At 35.8% G+C, this 27,130-nt stretch overlaps 1 protein-coding gene across 1 annotated transcript in view; it reads left to right on the forward strand.

The window, feature by feature from the left end:
- The window catches only part of CFAP47 (cilia and flagella associated protein 47), a 477,175-nt gene that overhangs the window by 422,174 nt on the left and 27,871 nt on the right, over positions 1-27,130 (forward strand). Inside the window, exons 59-62 of the mRNA XM_071213189.1 lie at positions 9,031-9,190; positions 10,640-10,734; positions 14,429-14,581; positions 26,785-26,956. Coding sequence (XP_071069290.1) covers positions 9,031-9,190; positions 10,640-10,734; positions 14,429-14,581; positions 26,785-26,956 — 580 coding nt within the window. The remainder of the gene's footprint in view (positions 1-9,030; positions 9,191-10,639; positions 10,735-14,428; positions 14,582-26,784; positions 26,957-27,130) is intronic.

Genomic DNA, 27,130 nt, shown 5'->3' on the forward strand with positions numbered 1-27,130 from the left:
TGGTATTTCCCTCCATCTATTTATTCACATGGCTGTCCATTTGTTCAAAAACATTTACTTAAAAGCCCATATTATTGCCACCAATTTGACAAGCCAACATAATCATATACTACACTGCCATATATACTTGGGCCTCTAAGTAGATTCTCTCCATCATTCCATTGATCTCTTTTAAAAATATTTTTTTTTATTTTTAAAAGATACATAGATTATATAAAATATTACATTAAAAAAATATAGGGGATTCCCATATGCCCCACTCCCCCACCTTCCACTTCTCCCACATTAACAACTTCTTTTATTAGTGTGGTACATTGATTGCAATTGATGAACACGTTTTGGAGCATTGCCACACAGCATGGATTATAATTTACATTGTAGTTTACAGTCTCTCCCACTCCATTCGGTAGGATATATAATGTCCTGTAGCTGTCTCTGCTCTGTCATTCAGGACAATTCCAAGTCCTGAAATTGTCCCCATATTACACCTCTTTTTCCTTCTCTCTGTCCCCAGAGTCTCCATGGCCACTGTCTCCACATCAGTGTTGTAATTTCTTCCATTTCTAGAATCACAATAAGTCTATAGTAGAATTCCAGTAAGCCCCTTCTAGCCCATATTTTATTCTCCAGTCCTGAGGATTCTGGGATGATGATGCCCATTCCTCCTGTAATTGAGAGGGAGCTTCAATCCCTATGGCTAAGGGATGGGACTCTCTTGCTTGCATTTGACTCTCTCAGTTCCTTGGTGTGGTGGTAGTCTATCCTCACCTCCTTATTAGCTGAACTGGGTGAGTCCAATGAACACCTGAGAGTAGGTGTTGCAACACTGTTGAGGCTCAGGGCGCAGCTGGCACATGGACAGCCCAGAGATTCAAGTCCTTTGAACCAACTCCAGTGCCAACTATAGGTTCAATGAAAGGGACAGAAGAGGCATGTGTAGAGAAGTCACATCTGAGTCCAACTCTGTCACACTCAGGGAGCCAAAGCTCTACTGTATTAGTTAGAAAGGCCTCATAATATGTTTTAATATGTGTGTAAGGAGAGCTCTTGCACACTACTTTTCCTTTTTAGAGTTTTACTGGTTATTCTTCCCTGTTTATTTCTCATTATGAACTTGATAATGAACTTGATTACCTTCAGAGAAAACCTAATTGGGCTATTTTAAATTTATAATTTAAATTATAACTGTATTAATGTAGGAAGAAAGGGCATTTCTGTGATATTGTATTTCTATCAATGTGCTTGCTATGTATTTTAATTTGTTTCATTAACTTTGTGTCTTCAGAAATGTTTTAAAATTTGATTCTTATATTTTTTTTACAGGTGGTCTAAGGGAAATAATCATGCTCAAAACCTTTTTAGATCACCTTTTAAAAAGAAGTAATATAGATTGTTCTTTTTCACAATCTTGTTCTTTTCCATGATATTAGAGCAACAAAAAATATACAAGTTGTAGCTCCATAATACAAACTAATTTTATGATTATTTGTATCTAGCATTTTTTTACTGGTTTCAAATGTAGCAGTTCACTACTTATTATATTTTCTCTTATTAATTCCTAGATAATATTAATGATTTTCTTGAAATGAAGAACATACTTCTCTCTGCTCAAGAATAGAAAGCTTTTAATCATTTATATGAGAAAGATTAATATAATTAAAATATTGTCATGTAATGACCATTACATCACGTTAGTACTTTTGATGTTCCATGATAGAGTGGTGAACAGATTAGCACATCACTCAAAGCATTTTATAAAACGTTAATAATTTCTGTAAGCACTCATGAAATTATACACTTAATTTCAAAGAAAAGATTTAGAGCCCTAATTTAGGCTTTGATCATCAAGGGTAATCACAATATTAGAGAATCTTGCTTCAGGTTAGATAATGCTTCCTGGCAGAAAAGCACATAGGGAAGATGGTTTTAACTATGTTCTTCCATTCCATTTGTTTATTTATTTATTTTTTATTAGAGAAGCTGTGAGCTAACAAAGCAATCATGCATAATGTGCAGGATTCCCATACATCACCCATCCACCAACAACTGACATTGCTATGGAACATTTGTTATAGATTGTGAAAGAATATGATCAGGCTATTACCACTATGATCCATAACATAAACTTGGTATCCTCCATTCCATGTAAATTTACATTTTTCTTTAAAACAGCAAGGCTTTTATATTTCCATAAATTTTCTATATATATTTTTAATTAACTCTAACTAGGTATAATTTGCAATTGGTGTCATTTTCCTGCAGATAGATAGCAAGTTGCTACTCTATCTTTATGAAACTCATCAGCCCTTTCCCACTGAATAGAAACACCACTAATAATACTAGCATATAATTACATATTTTTATTTCTCTATATGAGCAATATATTAGAAAATTAATATAGTACTACATTACATATTATATACTAATTTAGTACATAATTATATTACCTATTTAATATCTGATATTATCAATATTTAATTGATTAATATATATCAATGGCATAATTAATATATTTATGATACCTATTTCTCGTCCCTCTATATGCTGTTCCAGTAAATCATTTGTCTATATTATCCAATTGCTTACTTTTCTAAAATTGTGACCTTTTACTGTGTACTAATTTCTGATAAGCCTAATTTCTTTCACTGTTCACAATGCGCCACGTCAAAAAACAAGCATATAGGGTAGCAGATGTAGCTGGGTACTTAAGCTCCTGCTTCGCATGTATGACATGGTCCTGGGTTCAATCTCTGGTACCTCCTAAAAGAAAAACCAAAAAAAAAACCAAAAACACCAAGGATATAAATTTTTAAAAGATTTATTTATTTATTTCTCCCCCTCCCCTTTGTTTTTGCACTTGCTGTCTGCTCTCTGTGTCCATTCACTGTCTGTTCTTCTGTGTCTGGTTGTCTTTTGCATGGGGAATTGATCCTGGGACCTTCTGGAATGGGATAGAGGCACTCAATCTCTTGTACCTCCTTGGCTACTTGTTCTGCTCTGTGTCTTATTGCCTCTCCTCTGTATCTCTCTCTTTTTGTTGCATCATCTTGTTGTGCCAGCTCTCCACGCAGGCCAGCACTCCTGCATGGGCAAGCACTCCTGTGCAGGCCAGCACTCCACGTGGGCCAGCTCTCATCTTGGGCCGGCTCGCCATGCAGGCCAGTTAGCCTTCACCAGGAGGCCCCGGGACTCAAACCCTGGACCTCCTATATGGTAGACAGAAACCCGATAACTTGAGCCATATCCATTTCCCACTATAAATTATTCATGTTGGTGTTTGTGTCTAGAAAATAGACCATCATTGGTATGGGGTATTTGGGAAGTAAGAACTAAATTCTATCAGTGACTGTATTATTCCATTTTAAGATTGTGTTTCTCACAATTTACAGCTACCTTTTGATAAGTCACCTAATTCCTCTATTATTCATATTTCCTGCCTATGTATTAAAATGGTGAAGCATATCACTCAACTTAAACATCTATTTTCATGAAATTATTTGATAAATTATCAAGAGGGGGCTTCATAGTTCTCTTTCAACTATATAAATGTCAGTGAATTAAAGCCAGAGTCCTTTTCTGAAATAAAATGATCCAATTTTACTTTATTTTATGCTGTTATATTTTAAAATAGAATTTTGCATGCAACTCCCATGCCAGAAAATATATTTTGAAGCAATATGAGCTATACCAATCATGAGTCACCAAAACAAGGGTCTAAATTCAGTATTTATCCAGAGAATAAACATGATGCCAAAACTCTATCAGTTCAGATGTAATTGAATTTTTGACATATAAGATAGAGCATGGATAACATTTAACACGTGTATTTATTTTCTTTCTAAACTCTTCATATCCAACATATTTTGTTATTCCTGGAGCTTTTTGCTCTAAAAGTAAGAGTTCGACTTGATAGCAGTGATAAGCAGAGTTTAATTAATCTCACTGATTGTAATACCTACACTCTGACCATAGATGATCTCACCAGAGTCATGGCTTTAAATGCCTAGGGTATGCTAGTGATTTTCAAGTTCCTTTCTCCAGGCTATACACATTTCCTAAATCTGGACTTGAAAATCCACTGGCCCACAAATTCTCTCTATTTGAATGTATAGAAGAAATCTCAAATTTTAATATGCCCCAAACCCAGCTCCTGCTCTCCCTCTCTAAAACCTCCTCCTAAGTCTTCCTTATCTCATTTATGGCAAGTCCACCCTGCTAGTACTAAGAACAGAAATAATCATGGAGTCATTCTTGCTCTTCTCTTACTCTCACATCCCTTCACCAATCAAAAAGTCTTCCTCCATTAGTAATAATCTGATAATATTATCTCATAATCTGTAACAAATGTTCCACCACAGTGTGGTGAGTTGATATAGGGGTATTGTAGGAGAATTCTATACATGTGCATGATTGTTTTATAAATTTCCAACTACTGTAATAAAAAATATATTTTAAAAATTGTTACCTTTAAGGGTAATGGTGGTAATGGGTTGAGAAGGCAGGTGAAGATGAAAATTCTCTGTATATACCTTTCTACATAATTTTGAACTTAGAATTGAACTTCTAATTTTACTTACCTAAAAAATAAAAATATCAAAAAAATTTTTTAAAGTCCTCTTAATTCATATAGAATCTTCCTCTTCTTAACATGACATCCATCTCAACCAAATTAGTTTGAACTGGCATCTCATATGTCATCTAGTGTGGCAGGCTTAAAAAATGCGCCTCCCTCAAAAAAAAAAAAAAAGACAGATTCACTACCTAATCCTCAATGTTAGTGGCAAAAGTGTGACTAGTACCTTATATCACAAAAGTTGTGATTAAGTTAAGGGCCTTGAAGTGAAGAGTTTACCCTGCATTAGCTGAATGGGCCCTGAATGCAATCCCAGATATCTTTATAAGAGAAAAGCGGAGGGAATTTGGAAAGTCACACACAGAGGAGAAGACAATATGAAGATAGAGCTGACACATGTAGCCATAAGGGCAAGGAATGACAACAGCTACCAGAAGCTGGAAGAAGTACGAATAGAATCTCCCCTAGAGGCACCAGAGGAAATGCAGCCTTTGATTTCAGACTTCTGGCCTCCATAGCTGTGAAAGAATAAGCTTCTGCTGCTTTAAGCCACCCAATTGGTGGTAATTTGTCATGAAGTTCCTTGGAAGCTAATACAGTCCCCAAGACTTTTCTAGTCCACATTCCCTGGAAACTATGAATGTTATGAAATCACACTCCTATGATTGTGTTTTGTTATGTTGTAAAGAAAGATTATCCAGGTATGACTAATAAAATCAGTCATTAACATAGAGTAATACAATTACATGAACCCTTAAAAGTAGAGAACTTTCTTCCCAGCTGTTGGCAGAAAGAAAAATAAGAATTCAGAGATAATTCAAAGCCTGAAAAAGATTCAGTTCACCGTCCTTAGCTTTGAAAATGGATCGGGTCATGAGCCAAGTAATGCTGGTGAATCCTAGATGCTGAGAATGATCCCCAACTAAAGGCCAGCAAAGAAAGGGGGACTTCAGTGTTATATCCACACAAGACTACATTTCCCTACATCCTAATCCCTGGAACCTATGAGCATTACCTTATATGGCAAAGACTTCGCAGATGTGATGACACTAAGGATCTTGAGATGGTGAGATTATCCTGGATTTTCCATCCGGGCACTAAATGCATTCCGATGTATCATTATAAGACAGTGGCAGGAGGAATTTTGACACAGATACGGAGAGAATAATGTGATGTGACAATGAGACAGAAATTAGAGTGAGATTAGGCAGAGGTGAAGAAATGTTGGCAGAGACAAAGAAATCCTGGCATCCACCAAGAGGTAGAAGAGGCGAGAAACAGAGATTCCCTTCGAGCCTCCAGAGGGAGCACAGTTCTGACAACAACTTGTTCAGTTCGGTGACACTGGTTTTGGATTTGACCTCCAGAACTGTGAGAAAAATAATTTCAGTTATTCTAAGCTACCCTTAAATATCCCATATATACAATGGCATGTTATTCAGCCATAAAAAGAATGAAGTCTTCATATAGGCTACTAAATATTTTACTGAATGGTCTTATTTATCCTGGAATTACCTTTCTGTACTTTCAATTCAAACATTATAAGAAAGCATGTTGTAAGGATTGAATAACCTTTTAAAAAAACTTTTTGTTGTAGTAATATATATACAACTCAAAGTCTTCCATTTTAACCATTTTCAAGTATACAATTCAGTGATATTAATTGTCACAATATTGTGCTGTCATCACCAACATCCATTACCCAAACTTTTACATCCTGTCAAAAACAAACTCTGTACCAATTAAACAATAATTTCCCACTCCCCTTAAACCCCCAGACCAGCCTCTGGTAATGTGTAATCTGCTATCTGTTTTTTTTTTTTTAAGATTTATTTATTTATTTATGTCTCTCCCCTCCCCCCCACCAGCCCCGGTTGTCTGTTCTCTGTGTCTATTTGCTGCGTCTTCTTCTTTGTCCGCTTCTGTTGTCAGAGGCACAGGAATCTGTGTTTCTTTTTTGTTGCATCATCTTGTTGTGTCAGCTCTCCGTGTGTGCGGCGCCATTCCTGGGCAGGCTGCACTTTCTTTTGTGCTGGGCGGCTCTCCTTACTGGGCGCACTCCTTGCGCGTGGGGCTCCCCTATGCAGGGAGCTGGCCCACGCGGATTGTGATCAGCACTGCGCGTGGGCCAGCTCCACAAGGGTCCTTGTGCACATCAGCACGGCACTCCTTGTGCACATCAGCACTGCGCGTGGGCCAGCTCCACAAGGGTCAAGGAGGCCCGGGGTTTGAACCACGGACCTCCCATGTGGTAGACGGATGACCTACTCACTGGGCCAAGTTCCCTTTCTGCTATCTGTTTTTATGAATTTGCTTATTCTAAGTAGTTCATATAAATGAGTTCATACAATATTTTTCTTTTCATGCCTGGCTCATTTCACTCTATATGATGCCTTCTAGGTTCATCCATGTTGCATTATAACATGCATCAGAGTTTCAATCCTTTTTTGACTGAAAAATATTAGATTGTGTGTATATGCCACATTTTGTTTATCCCTCCATCTGTTGAAGTAACTTTTTATTTCTATCTTGTCTCCTTAGACTATCTAAATATGTGGGTCTATTTCTGAGGGATAGTATAGTCTACATTTAGTGATAATATATTCTTTGGAAAGGTAAACTATAATTTCTAAATTTGATTTCCCTGGAGACTCAGGCATGCTTTATTTGACTGGACTCTAGCAGTTTTTCTCCACACATATTTTAAAAGGAATCAGTCTGTAATTTTACTTTAATGAAAAAGATGTGTAGGATTTCCATAAACTATAGACTGGATTAGATTTTCATTTATGACCTTCGAATTATACACTCATGGAGCTCACTCTTGCATTTGTCTTAAGGGGGAGTTATAGATTTAAATTAGAAATAAAATATATCTTTTATTGTGTTATGGATATTTAGAGCCACAATAAAAATACCAATAAAAAAGGAAAGAGTAAGTCCAGAGTTCAAACAGATCTTATAAGTTCTTTTTGCTACTTCAGTATACAAAATTTAATGACCTCATATTATATGACTGTTTTTTAGGAAATATGTCCATTTAAATTAACTCTAGCTATTTCACACAACAGTGATTCATTAAACATATAGAGCTCATGAATGCAAAATTTAAAGTAACATATTTTTTAGATATTTTAGTAAACAATGTAGTCTTTCATTGGAGCTTTGGAACAAGACATTCAACAAAATTGTCTCAGTTTCCCCATCTTTAAATTGAGAAAATTAACATGTTTTGTACTGAGAATTAAGTGAGATGTTGCATGAAAATGCTTAGCACAAAGCATGGCTTACACTATTAATCCATAAGTATTAATTATTAATCATGCTAATTATTATTACATACTGCAGAATTACTGGCATGATGACCTTGGAATATTCTCATTTCCTCAAAGAATAAAATTAAAAATTTGAAAATTTATGAGAATTGTTAATTGAGATATTTTCCAGAGCAGCATTTTCTCTTTCCTTTTTTGATGTTCTTAATAGTTTAGCACAGTATTCTCATCTGAGACAAAATGAGTTTGAATAACATTGGTCTTATAACAAAGGATAAAAAGGAAAATAAAACTGGATAGTCAATAATCCTTCATTATTTTGTAAATAAATAGTGTTAAACTTCAAAATGAAGTCAGGCACCTTTCACTTGGAACCTCTCACTGTTACAAATGGTCTGAAGCTCACCACTCTCCCAAACTCTTGAAAATTGTCCAACAGGTCTTTGAATTTTTTTCGAAGTATGGACTCCTGAACTGACCACCAGCTTCTAGATCCCTTGAGGTACAACTTAAAAATGCAGCTTCCTGGGCCACAGTCCAAGAGGAATAAATCAGCACCTCTGAAGTTGGAGCTCAGCAGGCTGCATGTCTTAACAAGTTCCTCACATGGTTCTTACGCACAGTAAAGGTTGAAATATTCTAATCCATCAGAACACAAGAAAGTGCTGTCAATTGTTCTGTCTTTGGTTTTCACACCAGGGAGCAGATGCCCCTTTCTTTCAAATATAAGCCGTGGTTTCCCTCCAGGATGAGTTAAATAAATCACCAATTTATGCTGGCAGCAATTTCAGGACTCCATGCAGAGTCTTGGAACTCTTTTGGTCTGGGTAAAGATACACAAGAAATTAAAGGATCAAAATTGCTGTACTTTTCTCCTCTGTAAAATGTGATAAGACTTGAAAAGACCCATGTGTTTAATGGCTCATTATCTCCCTGGGAAACCACAACCATTCTTTACGACATTTCCTCAGCCCTTCTAGCTTCTTCAGGAGAACCTTCTTACTGCAGGATGAAATCTGGCTTTTTAAAATTGATGACATTTGAGTTTAAATACTGAAGTGCACTTATACTTTGATGTAACACATTTTTAATTTAGAAGTGATTTTGAAAATAACTAAGGAATTAGGTGATTACTTTCTGCAAATAGTTACCACATTAAAAACTCTTTTGTGTCTTTTACAGGAATTGCATTGTCTCCTAAAGGATGTGTAGATATCCCAGTGTTATTTATCCCTAGCATTATGAAATTACACAAAACAATGGTTATTGTTCAGATGATGAGGGCAAATGGAGAACATTGGCCTATTGACAATTTTGATGAATTGGATTCAGAGACAAAGAGGTAACTTTAAATAAGGACATTGAAGGAAAATTGTTTCATTTTAACTGACACTGATTTGATACATTTCTTTTACAAGTTATATATACACAATGTAAAGTTCATGATTTTATATTCTCGTAAGTGTTAAAATTTATATTCTCCGAGGAGGAAAACCTATTTGCTATATGGGTATAGTATATACGGTGGCTGATTTGAAGTTCAAAGTGATGAGTAAGTTCAATATCAAGTATCATTAGCAATGATCAGAGTAAAAGGTGTGAAAAGGTACTTCTATTTGACTGGGAAAATAGTGACTATGAAGACAATAAAGAATATCCAGAGAACAACCTAAAATAGGCTGTCTGGGCAAAGTAAAGGACTTGTGAAGCTGGCATTCACCTAGTAATGGCACTGTGCCAGGTGGATTTGACATCTGCTGAAACACTGCCATAACTGAGGGAAACTGACATGGCCAGACTGTCTCTAGCTGGTACTGACACTACTTAGCTGAAATTTAATCAAACACCAAGGATGGTGAAAGATTTGTTTTCTAGGTTCTTATATTTTCATTAAATAATAGTCTAGATCACTTACTCAAAAAGAAATTCTTACTTTGTCCTACATGTGTATATTTCTTCCTCACATTTTTTTCTCCTTTCTTGTGGGCCCACTGGCATCCATTCTGCCATGTTTTCCACCCTCCAGCAGTCAGGACTAGTTATATAATTGGGGGGTTCCAGTGCAACATGAACATGAGGCTCCCCTTGTTCAAAAATTATGAAGTGTATCAAAATGATATAGTGCATTAAAAAAGCATGGAGCCCTTCTAAGCGTGGGGTCTTGTGTAATTGCACAGGTGGCCTGCCAGAGAAGCTAAGTTCTACCTGCAGTGTTTTGTTTTATTTTTAACAAGAAAACTCTGCCTTCAACAAGGATCAGAACCATTTTCTAGGATTGCTGTCCTTTTGATGGTATATTATGAACCTAGAATATTTCAACAAATGTCCTCTTTCTTTTAACTGGTAATCCCCAAAAGTAAATTCCTCATCACCCTTTGAAGTCCTATACTTCTATGGAACTTTCTGTGTCTTGTGCTTTGCCTGATCAATTTAGAATATAAGCCTCTGAGACTATATTACCTTTGATTAATTACAGGGTTTTTTTAATATCAATAAATACCAAAACCAATCTTTCAAATAGTGAAAAAAGCTCTTCAATTTTAACTTACATCTCATGGTGGTTGAATTCCTTTTTTCTTTATGAAAAATTCCCATGGCTTGCTTTAAAATATTTACAAAATCAATTTTACAGAAAATGTTTTCTATTTCATAGTGTCTCTATGTCAAAGTTTGAATTCACAAGCTTTACTAAAATGCCAGTAAGTTAATAAAGACTATGTTCTTTGATCATAATTGTTTATGATAGCGTTTCTATTTTTTGTATACTCTTAATACTTTTATTTCTAAATAGAATTATGGGAATAAAGAGTGGAGAAATCAGAGCAATACACTGGTTGTATCCTATTATTGGACTTCCACAGGCACCACTTCCTAAGTGCCCTCAAGGTATGTATATTTTAGAGTCGGAGAATGCCAGGTTTCTAGGAAGTGAGAGTCCATCTAATCCCATCTCTTCTTTGTATAGATTAAAAAATTGATGTCTGGAAACAATAAGCAGTAAATTGACAGCCATATTGGTGAGATAGCTGTTGCTTGTACCTGGTCTCCCAGCAATGAGTCCAATGAGCTTTCCTCAAAGCCAAACCATTTCCTGAAGATTTCCTGTTGGTGAAACCTAGATATCCACTAAGGTTGAAATACAAGTAACTTCAGGCCCCTTTATCCCACATTCCATGAGATGCTAAGAGCCCTGCCTTAGATCTATAAAATTCTCAGGCACTTTTGCTCTCAGATCACTTTTTTTTTTTTTTAAGATTTTTAAAAATTTATTTCTTTCCCCTTCCCCGCCCCCACCCCGGTTGTCTGTTCTCAGTGTCTATTTGCTACATCTTCTTTGTCCGCTTCTGTTATTGTCAGTGGCACGGGAATCTGTGTTTCTTTTTGCTGTGTCATCTTGTGTCCATTCTCTCAGTGTGTGCAGTGCCATTCCTGGGCAGGCTGCACTTTCTTTCCCGCTGGGCGGCTCTCCTTATGGGACACACTCCTTGCGCGTGGGGCTCCCCTACGCGGGGGACACCCTTGCGTGGGGCGGCACTCCTTGCGCGCATCAGCACTGCGCATGGCCAGCTCCACACGGGTCAAGGAGGCCCGGGGTTTGAACCGTGGACCTCCCATGTGGTAGACGGACGCCCTAAACACTGGGCCAAGTTCGCCGCCTCGGGTCACTTTTGAGCAACATGATCCAGTTTCTGTGCAGCTCTCAATCTCGACCAAAAACTATCTTTATGGGGATGCTAGTCCCTCTGGTCTGTTATCTCGACACAAACCTTTATGATGTTCTCCAAAAACCAGTCAGAATGCACTAAAGTTTTCGGGGAGATTTACTTTACCACCATGCATACTACATAAAAATCCCTGGTCTTAAAATGCCTTTCTTTTCTTCAATGACCCTTTTTCTCCAGAGACCTCAAGTTTCTGTCAAGTTTCTGGGTATCTGGCCTCTTTTCACAATAGCCTAAGGAACAAAATTCCTCTTAGATAGCCATATAGGGAAATTTAGAACCCCAATTCATTACAAGCTCTAGGCGTATTTCTTCATATCTAAAATGCATGGAATTGCTCTGCAAAACAAAGGAGTACCTATTTTGGAGTAACTCTTTGACTGTAGTATGTTTTCTCACCATACTTGGAAAGAGAAACCAGTCAGTATTACTTTTAAGTAATAGTACCCGCCCCTCCCCCGCAGATACACCGGTTATAAAATAGACCAGGACTACATGCTTCCTTATATAGTTTTAACTTTCACTGGAGTAAAACTCTACTGCTCTAGCAGTACCTTTGACAATAAATGTCATTTGTTTTACTTGAAGTATGTTTACTCTTGCATTAAAAATGTATCAACACATACATAAATATTTCAAATTTATTAAATTATATTCAGAGTGCTTCACAAACATGTCACAGGGCTTCTTTTATTTCTTTCTAGAGGATAAATGATTGTATTCTGTCCATAGAACTGAACAGCTTAAAATGTATAATATACAGTCAACTAATCAAAGTAATGTAACAAAGCCTAGGCATTACTCTGTTGGAATTCTAACAGTAATGTTGCTTGTGTCTACTGCAGTTTTGTTTGTTGTAGACTAAAGATTTAAAGTAGAAAATTTTTTAGTTTCAAACAAATCTTTCAGAAATTACAGACAAATTTCTTGCACATATTTCTTCACAGAAAGTTGAGCATGTTTCAGAAACATATAGGCATTTTCCTTTGAGTCATTTCTCTTGGTAATTACTTGATTTTTAAATTAAATATGAAGTCTGTAAATAGTCTATTTTACATGAGATTATTACAACCTAGTAGTAAGATCAGTGTTCTGAAATATTTGTGTACTAGACGATAAATCATTTTGCCAAAGGTCTCAAACTTACACTAGTGTTTTCTTTTTATCTACAAATGCCCTTGGGAAGAAAATGGGTATAATTTTATAAATATCTATTATTTATATTCTGTACAGTCCAACCTCCATTCTTTGCTTAAAAATTCATTGGAGATTACCTGTTGCTTCCCTGCTCAATTCTATTACCACTGATATTTATTATTTTTTTTCATTTTTATTTATCCATCACCTATGTTATTCTAAAACCGGGGTACTTTTTGATCTGTGAGCCACCCTTTGTCTCTGTGCATTCTTATCTATTCCTTTCCACTGGGGCAGATCATTGGAAAAAGATCCTGCTACCTGTTACATGCAAGTATAATGGAAGGTGACTCTAATGTCATTGAGTGATGCTTGCATTGCCAGGGTACTAATTTCCTAAGGGCTTATAGGATAAGCCAGTGACATGATAGTAATTGTTACTTTCATGACATAATTTCCAATTTCAGGTTTTAAGACTAAACCTAAGTATAAACAGAGTAGCTTGTACTTCTTTCCCTCCATTTTAACCCTCTTAATTTACATCTAACTTTATACCCATTTTGTACATTTCACATATTCTATTTAAGGTCTATATTTGGAGTTTTCATTATCAACCTGTAAATTTTAGAGTGGAAAAATAAATGTATTTTAATTATTTTATATTATAAATGCAATATGTATTGCAAACACACATAAATCTGAAACCATACGAAATTCTCTAGTTCAGATGAATACATTATTATTAATGCCATCAAAGCATAGCAAAATGTTTTAAATTTTTTCTATTATTCTATATTCAGTTATTCCCCTATATTCAATTTATCTCCTATGAGCATCTAACTTGGTATATTTGGGAGATAAAATATTCTTATTCATGTGGACTGTAGTACACATGGCTCAGAGTATCATTTTGCTAATGCTAAAGGAATACACTACTGTTCTTTGTTTATGTAAGTAGTATCTGTAAATAGACTATTTTGATTTCTTACAAGATCACTGACAATTTCTCCTGCACTTGGTATAGGTATGTACATATATGTATATATTGTTTTTGTTTTTCCAGGATAAAAACACAAATGTTACATATTTAATTAATTTGTAATTGTAATTAATTTGTAAATGTAATTAATTTGTAATTTAAATTTAATTTTAGATAATTCATTATAATTTTATTTTTAACATTAAAATATGCATTTTGTAAATGTAAAAGCAAGTCACCAATAAAAAATATTTTGCTTAAGTTTTTTTAAAATATGCATTTTAAGATTCACGTGAATAAATAAGTAATTGATCTAATGTGAAACATTTTTAAATGTTATTACAAACCTAAGTGTTACAGAACTTCATTTTTTAAATTATATGACGTTCTTTAAATTCACATGTCTACAACCACCAGTTGAACTGACATAACTATCTCAGTTCCTGACTCAAATTTCTAAATCTTAATATAATCTATAATCCAGTGTATATTCTCAGATTTCCCTTTTATCGCACTATTTTATATATTTCTTAATATTCATATTTTGCTTACAAAATGTCAATATATATAGATATAGCATGCGTGCATGCACGCACACGCATGTGTTAATGCCAGATGCAGTGACAAGTTGATAAATGCCAAAGGAAGTTTTATTTTTCATGACATAGTTTATTTTCTTCTATCTCAAGTGTGATCATATAAACCAATAGTCAAATTAACTGGAAATACTTCTTTCCTGTAGCTGTCATAAAATGTCAAGCCAGAAAGCGGGTAGAACAAGTGGTGGAAATAACAATGACTGGTGAATTTTTTGGACAAAATACTGCAGCAAATGTGGCAGATATCACAGTGATTCCAAAAAAGGCATCAAGTGACTTTTATGAAGATATCAATGGTAAGAATACTACAGTCACGAATATTAAAAAATAGTAAGAAACAAAACTCAGTTTCCTTGAGTTGCAGTTCGCTCATTGCTTAGGTATATGAAAACCCATGCCTATTTATTTTTCTTTTACAAAATACCATTTACATAAATCTCACTGAATGTTCAGTTCTTATGTTAGCTGTCTTCATCTTCACATTGTATTTATCCCAAAATGGCAAAAATTATAGTTATTAGTGGATTTATAAGTTATACCTAGTTGCTACTGAGGCTGGTCAGGCCCAGATAAAAATTGGAGAACTTCTAGTACTGGAAAAAAAAGGAGGGAATAATATTAGGAAGACAATTTGCAGTCTCTGTCACGCTTTGTTTACTGTAATTGATGGAATCTATCCATCTACCCAAATATATCTACTGAGAACCTATTATGAGTCAAAAAATTTTCTGGGCCTGAGGACACAACAGCTAGGACAGCAACTGCCCTCACAACCACCATCCCTCTCCTAACATCAGACTGGTGTCTCTACTCTTTTAGGATAGTGCCATGGTGAGTTTCTGGTCAGCATATCTGATCCTCTACTGAGACTAGAGTACACATTTAGCCAGTTGTTCCTTGACCATCTCTATTGCCTTGGGCTGAGTATTATCTCTCATTCCCCAATTTCCAATGCCATCTCTCCCTTTTGTTGCCTTCTAGCATGCCTCAATCTCCGATTAGATCTTCACTGGTATCTATGCACGGTTATTTATTGAACAATTACTCTCTTCCAAGAACTGTCTTTTGTGCTTTATGTTTTAGAATCATTACATTTTTATAGGTTTTAATCATCAAAGATGACCTACAAAGCAAATGGGATCACTATATTTTCATTTAACAGGTGAGGAAATGGAAGTAGAAGAGGTGGTTAAATTACTAACTTGCCCAGGTCACACAACACAGCAGTGGAAGGAAAAGAATATGAACCCAACCTTAACTATATTTCAAAACCTTTATTTTGGGCGGAGGACTTGGCCCAGTGGTTAGGGCGTCCGTCTACCACATGGGAGGTCCGCGGTTCAAACCCCGGGCCTCCTTGACCCATGTGGAGCTGGCCTATGTGCAGTACTGATGCGCGCAAGGAGTGCAGTGCCACACAAAGATGTCCTCCGCATAGGGGAGCCCCACGCGCAAAGAGTGTGCCCCATAGGGAGAGCTGCCCAGCGCCAAAGAAAGTGCAGCCTGCCTAAGAATGGTGCCATCCACACAGAGAAATGACACAACAAGATGATGAGACAAAAAGAAACACAGATTCCCGTGCCGCTGACAACAACAGAGGCGGACAAAGAAGAACACACAGCTAATAGACACAGAGAACCGACAACTGGGGTGGTGGGGTGGAGGGGAAGGAGAGAGAAATAAATAAATAAATAAATCTTTTTTTAAAAAAACCTTTATTTTCTTTTCAAATAATTTTGTATTTGAAAGAGGGTTGTAAAGATTGTAGAGTTACCACATACCCTTCACCCAACTTCCCTTAACATCTACATGTCCTAATACATTAATCAAAACTAAGAAATCATCACTGTCACAATACTAACTAAACTTCAGATTCTATTCAGTTTTTACCCGTTTTTCCACTAATGTTCTACCAAACCAGGGTACAATATTACATGTAGTTTCCAAGTCTCTTTCCTCTCCTCTACTTTTGATGATTACTCGTCAATTTTTTTGGTAGACTCTTCATTAATTTGGATTTGCCTGATACTTCATGATTAAACAGTGGCTGTGGACTTTTTGGAAAGAATAACATAAAGGTGAAGTGTCCTTCTCATCATGTCATGTCAGGGAGTACATGCTAGTAACATAACTTATTACTGGTTATGGTAACTAATATTTAGTTATTGTGGTATCTGCCAGATTTCTGCATTCAAAACTTACTACTTTCCTCTTTTCATTCTCTTTTCATTAGACTTGAGTCATTAAGTTCAGCCCACAATCCAGGGGAGTGGTAAACACTTCTCAGAGGGAGGAACATCAGAATTTGTGGACATATGTTAAAAATCTCCAGAGTAATTAATATGAATTTTGGGGGAGTCAATTTGAGGCTATGTAAATATTCTGTTTCTCATTAAATTTTTACCCACTAATTTTAGCTTTCATTGGTGGATCTTGCCTGCAGTAATTATTAATGTGATACCTAATGGTGATTTTCTATTTCCCTCATTCCTCTTACATTTATGATTTGGAACTATTCCTTAAGAAAAATTTGGCCTTCTCCCCCACTTATTTATTTTATCATTTATTTATATCCCTATGGTGTCATGGGTATTTATTTTATAATTTGAGTTATAATCCAATACTGCATTATTTATTTTGATTCTCAAATTTTTCCAGCTTTTGTCATTGGGAGCTCTTTCAGGTTTCCTCCTGTGTGCATTTGATACGCTACAAACACTGTATTTTTTGAGCACTTCCTTACTTCTGGCACTAAAAGATGTTTCAGTCTTATCTTGTAATTTCCCTGCCATGGGCCTAGAATCAGTCATTTTACCAAGGAGTCCTGGTTAATTTTTTGAAGAACAGGCGTGATTTTTAACAACAACAAAAAGAAATCCAGGTTTTGTTGCTTTCAGCCTCCTGCATCTGTGGCTTTCTCTCTGTATTCATACTCTTAATAAGAACTCTGGTACAAAGATTAACGCCCACCCTTGTTCACGTCTTAACTGAAGTCACCTCATACAAACCGACTTACACTCACTTCATACAAACCGACTTACACTCACAGGAATGGATTAGCTTTAAGAACATGATTTTCTGAGGTATGTACAGTTTTAAATCACCACACTTGTTATTCAACCAACTGCGATGATTCGCTACTTTTACACTTTTACCTTTCACTCTCCAATACGGTGACTGCCTATAGGATAATCTGTCCCACCTATTGTTCCACCCTCCAGACCTTTACTGTAGCAACTATATCCACTAACCACACAATTCTTATAAATATTCCAGTAACATACTATTTCCCTTTCTACAGTAGGCCTTACAAAGAAGTTGTGCTTATGAGTCCTGCCTCACCCCCACAAATTTGTAGTTGGAACACAGTCTGTTTTTGAAGCTGGTTTCCTCAGCATGCCTGCTTTTCTCTTTTTGCAGACCAACTTCCTTTGCCTACTCATGTATTTATTTTTTGAAATATGTATCAGTCATTATCAATCAGTCCTTCCTTTCACTTCATAGTCCCCAGTGTCTGCCAATAAAGATAATTCAAACTGGACTCTGTTGTTTTCAACAAGCATTCTAAGAACACACATAAAAGGGGATCCAGATATATTATTTGTCAAGGGAAAGAATTACAAAAATGTCAGAATAATTCTCCACACACACTCCGCTACCTGATATGAAAGGTCAATTTTTTTCTCAGCAATGGAGAAACAACTATGAAATGAGTATCTATGTTCATATGTATCCAGTGTATTTCTTAGGATTTTAGGAATTAGAAAAAGATATTTCACACTAGTTATGTTCTTTTTATTTACTGGCTAGTTATTGATAGTACAAACTATGCAAGAAAAGGAGATGGTATTGTTGGATTGTATAACCAGATAATGATTAGGTAATTATGTTGATTTACTAGTTGCCATTTAGTTTTTTCTGAGTGAATTTCAGTTTTACAATTGTACAAAATGCCATCAATCAGAGAAGGCATGTGTATGTGTGTATATATATACACAAATTGAAACAAGTTCACATGGGAATTGAATTTTCCATTGCAAACCAATTCAATTACTGTTTAATTTAAAGAACTATCTGATAATAATAAAATTAGATAGGCGCAAACCATTTCCACTTATCTCAAAACCAATACTATAAGCCAGATAGATTTTGCTTTAGTGAATTATGTAGAAAAATTAAAGAAGCGGAGGATGTATAATCTTTAAGTAAATGGAGACTTGTAGACTTTCTTTTCTTCAAATAGCAGCCAGTACTAAAAGGGAATTCTGATTGCTATGCAGATCAGGGATAAAGATATTAGAGTAGATTAGCCTCAGAGTTCAAATGTGCAAAATTATCTGCCAATTTTCATGGAAAAATTAATTTCTTAAGTATTTTATGATTAAAATATAAGAAAATTTTAATAAGCAGCCAACTTATGGCAATAGTACCCTAGAGAATAGCCAATCCCTTTCTCATGAGAAATGATTGTTTTGTGACACCCTGTTGTGCTTAAGTGAAGTTTAATAGCTAAGTGTTAAAACCTTAATTTCTACTTGAAATCTATCCCCAAAGTTGTTGCTTCCATTACACTAAGCTTAATGGAAGATAGAATGAATTGTTAGTTTATAGGAACCATTTTAATATGTTTTCACTATCTTTAATTGTCTTATATTGTATTCTTGCTAGGTCGCAAGCTAAAGAAATTATAACTCTGATAAGAGAAATTGATTAAATCTTATTAACTGAAAAATATTCACTTCCTATTAGTAATCAGGCTGTTTTTGGAAGTCACCAGCTTCATTTGGGGAAGTTTGAAAGGCACATTAAGAAAACAATTTCTCTCAAGTCGTTCTTGGAAATTAGCTTTTTTATATGGCTCTAATTTTACTTTCATTACTTTTCATGATAAAAATCCTACTTAATATTGAAAATATCTATCACCCATCATTCCTTCTAAAATAACTTGTCCTCTGCTCAATACAGGAAACTCAGCAAGCTCACCTATTTTTTGCCTGGATACTTCTTAATTGGGGAACATTTTTCCTTCTTCTTCTGAAGTATACCTCCTTATTCAGAAGTAGATTAGATCAGTCCCCTGTCAGTATGGTATCTTACTACTTGATAAATACAGCTGCCCCCTCCCTGGACCAGTCTTTGTAGAGGCATCTGATAATAATGTGGTTGCTTTTCCTGCACTTTTACTCCATGGTTGCAACCAACTCACTTGCACTTTCTCTAAGTCTCCTTGTCGGTCCTGCTCTTCCTACCTATTTCTTTACGAAGGGACATATCTAACCATAGCTCTGAATACTAGACTTTAGTAAATGTAAAGGCAAACCACCTATTTCTCAAAAACTTTATGTGTAATTGTCACAAAATATGTCACAGAATATCCAAAGGAGTTGTATTTTCCATGCCATTTTGTACTTACTGTCTTATTTAAATTCTTATGCTGGAAATTAAAGCACTTCATTTTGTCTTGGACACTGGTGGGGTTTTAGGAATGATAGTTTATCACACCTCTGACTTCTCTCATCTGAATTTAAAACCAACTAAGAAGCAGATGCAGAAATAAGTCCAATAGAGGTAAAAATACCAGCTTAATTGTTTGTAAAGATAGTTTGAAAAGTGGCTTGAAGCTATGGACACAATTGTGTTTATTAATACATTTTTGCCAAATTGCACATATTTGTCCCAAATTAGCCAGCTATATATTGCCTACAAACAATCCACACATGAGGGAGGAGGAGAAATCGCATAACCTGGATTCAAAACTTGGGAAAAGAACTGATGAGTGGCTTTTTCATTGGCTCGTGTTCCATTCCTTCTCCAAAATTCACTGGTGATTTAGGTTGCTCTTCCTCCCACGACAAGCCATGAAAGAAGAAAAAGATTGAATCTGAGATTTTTCTCTTCCATATTTTTCTCTCCATGTGGGCAATTAAGACCCTCTTTGTAAAGATGATCACTCAGAGGTAAAAAAAATCACTCCCCTCCCAATGTCATTTTCTTTTTATCTTCTTTCCCTCAGTTCAACAAAATTACCAATCCTCAAATCAAAATGTAAGGGCTTCCTTGCTCTCTTTCCACCCTCACTTCTCGCAAACAACATTACGTTACCACAATTGATTTTATTATCTTTGACATTATTCAACAATAATCTAATGAGCACCTTTGCTGCCAGATATTATGCTTATCCCCAAAGATGCCAAAACTAACAAGACACAGACTCAGTTGTAAAGGGATTCAAAGAACATCTATCCAACATGTTGAATTGATGCATCTGTACTACTTAAATAAATTAGTGTTGCCCTGCTAGGATATTATTTTCCTTGGATTTTTAGACTGTGATTGGCAATGTCACTTCCATAAGATAACATAGGTAGAATTGCCCTTAAACTTGTATTTCTTCTTCTTAAGTAATTCTTGATGCAGGAATTCTTTGTGCCACTCTCGTGGTTAATTCAGTGACTTTCTCTGTAGGTCTTTCTCTGTAAGAGAAGTTTTGCTGTCCAATTGACCTAAGATTCTTGGTTCCTCAGAACATTGTATTCATAGCACTTCTTTTAATTTCACAGATGTGCTATATGGGCCATTGTTCTTGATTAGCACGTTGCCACTTTTTGCATCTGATTTGCTGATCCATACATCACACTGGTCTCATTTCACGTTAGACCAGTCATCTTCTTATGTTTTATTTGTATGTTGTCTGTTAACTCCCATTTATAGTTTGACCTATAGTCATAAACAGCTCCAGAAGAACCTGTCATTGTTCCTCCCATGACCCCACACTTGACTCCAGTCCCTGACCCTTTGCTGTGCTCCTCTTCACTTTGATTTCTCTGCTTAACCCATTTCATTCAGGCTTCTGTCCTCCCCACACCAGGAAGACTGCCCTTGACAAGACAATTGGCCTTATCCAGTATACCTAATCCAGTGATCAGATTGGTGTTCTAAGCTGACTCAACTCCTCACTAGCATTTACCAGTGGAACCAGATGAAGCACTTTCTCTCTTGGCTTTCATAACTCTCCTCATTTATTTATTATCTCACTAAGCATCCCTTCATTTCCGTTGTTGGCTCCTCTTCTTCTATCCAGAACTTAAATGTCCATGTGCCCCAAGGCTCTTCTCTAAAGGCCAGTGCATACCACTGCACAGATTATGTGCTGCATACTTCCAGACTATGATCTGAATGGTGCCTTAGCAGTTGTGCCATATGACAGGTCTGCTAGCCTTCATTGTAAAGTATGAATGCAGACAAGTTGGGTTCTTACATTGAATGACTATACAGCCTTGAGGAAATTACTTTATCTCAATGTAAACTCAGTTCCTTAAATCATAATTTGGAGATAATAATGGTTTCCATCTCATAGGATATTATTGAGGATTCACTACGTAAATGCATGTAGAATCCTCAGAAAGTATCTGTTTCACAGTGAGTGTCTCATATGTGTTAGATATTATCATTATTATCATTTAAAGCTTTAGTTGAGTATTAGCATATAGTGATGTACTACTAGAGGGCTCTGTCTTCAATCACAGACGAGTGATACTGGGAAATGGAAATATGGTCCTCTAGATGCCATTCAGTGAACCTTCTCAGAGTTACACAAAAAAATATTGTCTGAAAAAGAAAGTATAAATATGTGGTGCCTAAATCTTAGATAGAGCCTGAAATTAGATGCTAATTGCTAAAAGTTCAGATAAATATCTGTGTTTCAGAAAGTTCCTTTACATTTTACTTCTGGTATCTTCTTTTAACATGTAAGAAGAGAATCAAATGTCTGGCCTCCTTCCATCCTAAATCATTTAGTTATTTACACTTTTTGCCCTCATATGAGAAGAAAATGCAGTTATTTCGTTAATCAAAATGCTTGCTCTATGAAACAAAGTTATAAAAGTAAAACGTGTAAATGAGATGCCCCTTAAAAATGCAATTTTATAAAAGTAATAATTGTGTTCAAATGGCACACTCTTAGTTTTATGTTCAAAGAAAATAGCTTCTGGTAGTTTGTCCATCATCCGCTATTTTCTTTGGATACCTTGTAATCTTTATCTTATTTCAAATTTGTCTTTAGGGACTCCATACAGTCCTTTTATGTTTATTTTGTTCTTTTGTCAAAAAATGTATATGCATATGATTAATGCAGAGGGCACTTTAAAAATTCAAGAAAACAGCATAGTTAAAAGTACTTTGATATTAATTTCTCCATCATTAAGATATTTTTGTTGGATTTGCTATGAATTCCTTACACAGTAAAATGTATATAATATAATGGTAAAAAAATTTCAAAGTTGATTGTGTAAATAATTTGTTCTAATTCTATAAAAGTGTTAATTGCTTATCACATTTAATCAAAGATTCTGTTTTAAAATTTTACAGATATTCTGTCATATTGATTAAAACTCATTGTCCTGAGAGTGTTTATTGAAGTAAAATGAATCCTCAGCTGACATAACTCCCAATTCATGATGTACTGACACTATACGACAGCAATTAGATTGCATAGTAATTATGCAGGGACAGTCTCTGTGTGGAAGAATACCTTTTGTACAAAATGTGAAACATTTTCTGCAATGATTGTTTTATTCTATCTCACTCTGCAATGCTCTAAAACTAGTGTGATTAAAATATTTTGTATATCTATTATGGGCATGAATACAAAACTGAAGCAATAACTTCAATGATTCTATTTTCCAGTCAAGACTGCTCATGCACAGTTCCCTCCTTTACACATAGCAAGGATTTTTTAATATATTAATCTGCATCTTTCCCTCAACCTTGTGCAAGCCACCACCTAGTCTGAAATACTGATGAAAGCTCATTAATGTCTCTCTTTGAATCCAAATTTGCTTAATTTACAATTAAAAGCTCTTGTGATGTACATACTTAAAGCATTCAGTTGCCTCCTAATATTCTTAAAGGAAGTCCCAAATCCTTACCTTACTACAGGAACCCTGCATGCTCTTCCTCTTGTGTATATTACTAGCTTCCTCTCTTGATAAGCTCCTCCAACCACCTCTGCTCCAGCCACAAAAGCTGTTGCTCAAAGAAACCTGCAGGTTTCCACCATGGGCAATTCCTGCAGGCTACTCCACTGCCTAGAAGGTTTTTCTCCCTCTCTACACCTTACACTTTTGGTGTATGGATTTCACCTTGGGAAATCCTTAGCATTCCGATTCCCAGGATCTATGGTCTTATAACCTCCTTTACTTCTCCTTGGTAGTACTCAACATAGAATAATTTAAAAACTAGTTGTGGATTTCAGGTTGACTAAAATGGTGGCATAAGATGCCAGGGCTCCATCCCCTGACAGAATCTGGGCAAATAGCAAAAATTGTCAGAGACATCTTCCTCTACACTGGAAAACAGATAATGTGTAGCAGTAACTGGGCTAGTGCAGACTCAAGGACACACACTGGTGATTCATCTAGAAAAAGACCTTGAATAAAAGGGGGAAATGATAAAGACAAATGAGTTTATATGGCCATGAGACTTCAAAATGAGTTGGGAGGTCATCAGAGGAGTAGCACTTATGCACATCTCAGCAGGATCCCAGAGACAACCAAAGTAGATACAACCTGAGGTAGTGGTGCTCCTGACAGCTACGGAGATACCCAGGTCCTACAATTACAGCAGATGGCTCTGGAGTTCAGTGTCTTGTGAGTGGGCCCTACTTTGGAATTTGTGCTCCTGAGTGTGATGGATTTGGACTCAGATGTGACCTCTCTACACACACCTCTTCTGTTACTTTTACTGAACTTTGGTTGGTGCTGAGGTTGGTGTAAGCCCAGGAGACTTGAATCTCTGGACTGTCCATATACCAGCTGGGCACTGAGCCTCAGCAGAGTTGCAACACCTACACTTCGGTTTATTGGACTTGTCCAGGTCAGCTAACAGGGACATGAGGATGGTCCACAACCACACAGGGTAACCAAAAGAATCTACAGCTACAAGCAGGAGAATCCCATCCATCAGTCATGTGGGATCTAAGCCCCCTCTCAATTTAGAGGTGGAGTGGCCATTGCCATCCCCGTATCCTCAGGATGAAAGAATAAAATATGGATTAGAGTGGACTTGCTGGTATTCTACTATGGAATAATTGTGTCTCTAACAATGGAATAAAGTATATCATTGATGTGGAGACAGTGGCCACGGTTGCTGAAGTCAGGGAGAGGGAAAAAGAAGTGTGATATGGGGGCATTTTTGAGACTTGGGGTTGCCCTGAATGATATTGCTGGGACAGATGCAGGACATTATATATCCATATATCCTGCCATAACCCATTGAATGGCCTGGGAGAGAGTGTAAACTACAACAAAAATTGTAATCCATGCTGTGTAGCAGTGCTCCAAAATCTACTCATCAAATGCAGTGAATGTACCACACTAATGAAAGAAGTTTTTGATGTGGGAGGATTCGGGGGTATGGGGAATGGGGTATATGGGAACCTCTTATATTTTTTAATGTAACATTTTATGTGATCTGTGTATCTTCAAAAAAAATATTAAAGGAAAAAAAAAAAACAGTAGGAGAAGCATGTGGCACATTTGCTGGCCCTTTCCTGGTGTAATATGGTGCCAGTCTTTTCTCTCAATGGGACTCCCTTCTGGAGGAAGCAGAATAACCCCTAACCACATACCAGTGTATGTTGGTGCCAGTCTATTAGGTGGCAAACTGGAAAGACTGAACCAGAACACTTATCTCTGGCTCAGATTCCCAGAACTTGCTCTGCAAAGAGAAGTAGCATGTGAACAGCTAAAACAGTGTAAAAAACAATTAAACTGAACCACCTGAGCAAAGGATTACCAGAGTTACCAGTTTATCCTTTGACTTTTGTCAAACCTGATTCTGTCCCTTTCCCTCAGTAGCTCATATTGATATAGTCAAGTTATGGACAAGGAGGGATATGTGAGGTTTGGAAAATATAAGCATGTGATTCTTACTTGCCTCACCCCCTACTCCCCAGCTGATAAATAATGTCTCTATTTTACACCAGTGGACATTCTTTTGATCTAAATTATGACAGCCATAGTGTCAGATTCCTACAGAGGGTTCGATCGTTCTGAAACTAAAATTGAACATCTCATTCCCTAGCTTTGTTCTGTCCCTGCCATTCCCATACAGGCTTCTATAATTAAGCAGCAATAGATGCAGAACTCATCTATATACAGTATTTGCTTTAAAAATATTTATTAATGTTATTTAAATGCAATGAGCATTTCATCTCCCATCAAACTCTCTAAAATTTCTAAATGTGGTTTTCCCAGAACTGATAAGGGCTTCCTGTAGAATGTTTCCATATTCCATTCCTAGAATAAAGAAACACATTATAAATGGACAGATTGTTTTCATGACAGCAAAGAATGGTTATTGATAGGAACAGCAATTGCTGACTGTCAACAGGAGGAAAACTAGCAATTCAAGAGATCAGAGATTTATTTTTATGTTTGGATAATGAAAAAAAAGACCTTGTGAGAATGTGTGTCTGTCTCTTACATTTTGCCTTAATAAGGTTTGATAAATAATCACTAAATTTGACTTGAACTTGTTAGAGCTAAGCTATTTTTCAGAGTTATATAGCAGTAATTATAATCAACTACTTCTGAAAGGTACTCTGGTTTCTGTTAGAATTGCTTAGAGAAAGGCAGTTATCAGTTCTGAATGGAAAGAATGAAATCCAGGCATCACCTTTACCAATGTATACCACAGATAGATTTTATAAAGTAGCATAGCCAGCTCTGGGTCAGGTCAAGCCATAATTTTCTGATCTCTCTTCTAAGATACATATGCAATAAATATTTTGATTTGTGATCTGGGCTCCTTACATGTAAGCAGAAAGTAAATTTAATATGTTTATACCTTTCTCCTACATGCTAGTCCTGGATTTAAGATATTTTTCATGTATAGCTGACACAACTCTGCTTTAGCTATCCTCTGGTAACCTACTGGTTAAGAAAATATTAACTAACCACATTGTCTATAGTACTCTGGGACTAAAACATAAAGAACATTCTTTTTAATCAAAATATATCAGAACTTGAAAATCCTGCCCTAACATATTGGAATGGAATCTTTTTCAATATTGTTTAAATTTAATTCAGATTAAAGCAATCTTAAAACTCTCTCTTTATAACTTCAAGACTATAGGTTTTAACATTTTTTATATAGACGTCATCTCATATTATTCTTACCTTATAGTAAATATTGGTTATTAATTTCCATTTGACTTTTTCTTATTTAATAAATGTGAATTTAAAGATTTCAAGAGGGTAAGAATTGTCTTCTGTGGTTTTTCACATTCATTCACTTATTGATTTACCTTTTAACAAAAAGATATATTGAATACTACTATTTACCTGGTAATGCAACAATGTATTATGAACACTAAACTAAATGACATTTATTATCTCGATTCCTCTCAATACCACTCACTGTATCCTGACATATAACTAATGTAAAATATATACATATTAAATAAAATTAATATATACTGTAAATTTCATTTTCCTAGAACTGTCTTATAAACGTGAATTCCAGTATGAAATCCAATTCGAATCAGAAATTATGAAGTCTAACTTGGAATCCTGTGTGGCTTTGTATTTGGTCAAAAAAACTTGTCATGTCAAGGCTGAAATGATAACATTGATCTTCAATATAATATTTGCACCCAAGAAACCATTGAGGTAACCTTCTTTTTCTCCCTTTTTCCATAAATCATATTATTTTTAAAACAAAATGACTTGACACCATTTCTTATCTTTTTATATTAGGATTAGATTACTTCTTTGATGCTGTTTGGGTAAATATTTTGGGATTGATATTTCCAGCTATCAAGATATATGTAATATTCCAAGCAG

This window comes from Dasypus novemcinctus, chromosome X, assembly GCF_030445035.2.
Source record: "Dasypus novemcinctus isolate mDasNov1 chromosome X, mDasNov1.1.hap2, whole genome shotgun sequence".
NCBI lineage: Eukaryota > Metazoa > Chordata > Mammalia > Cingulata > Dasypodidae > Dasypus > Dasypus novemcinctus.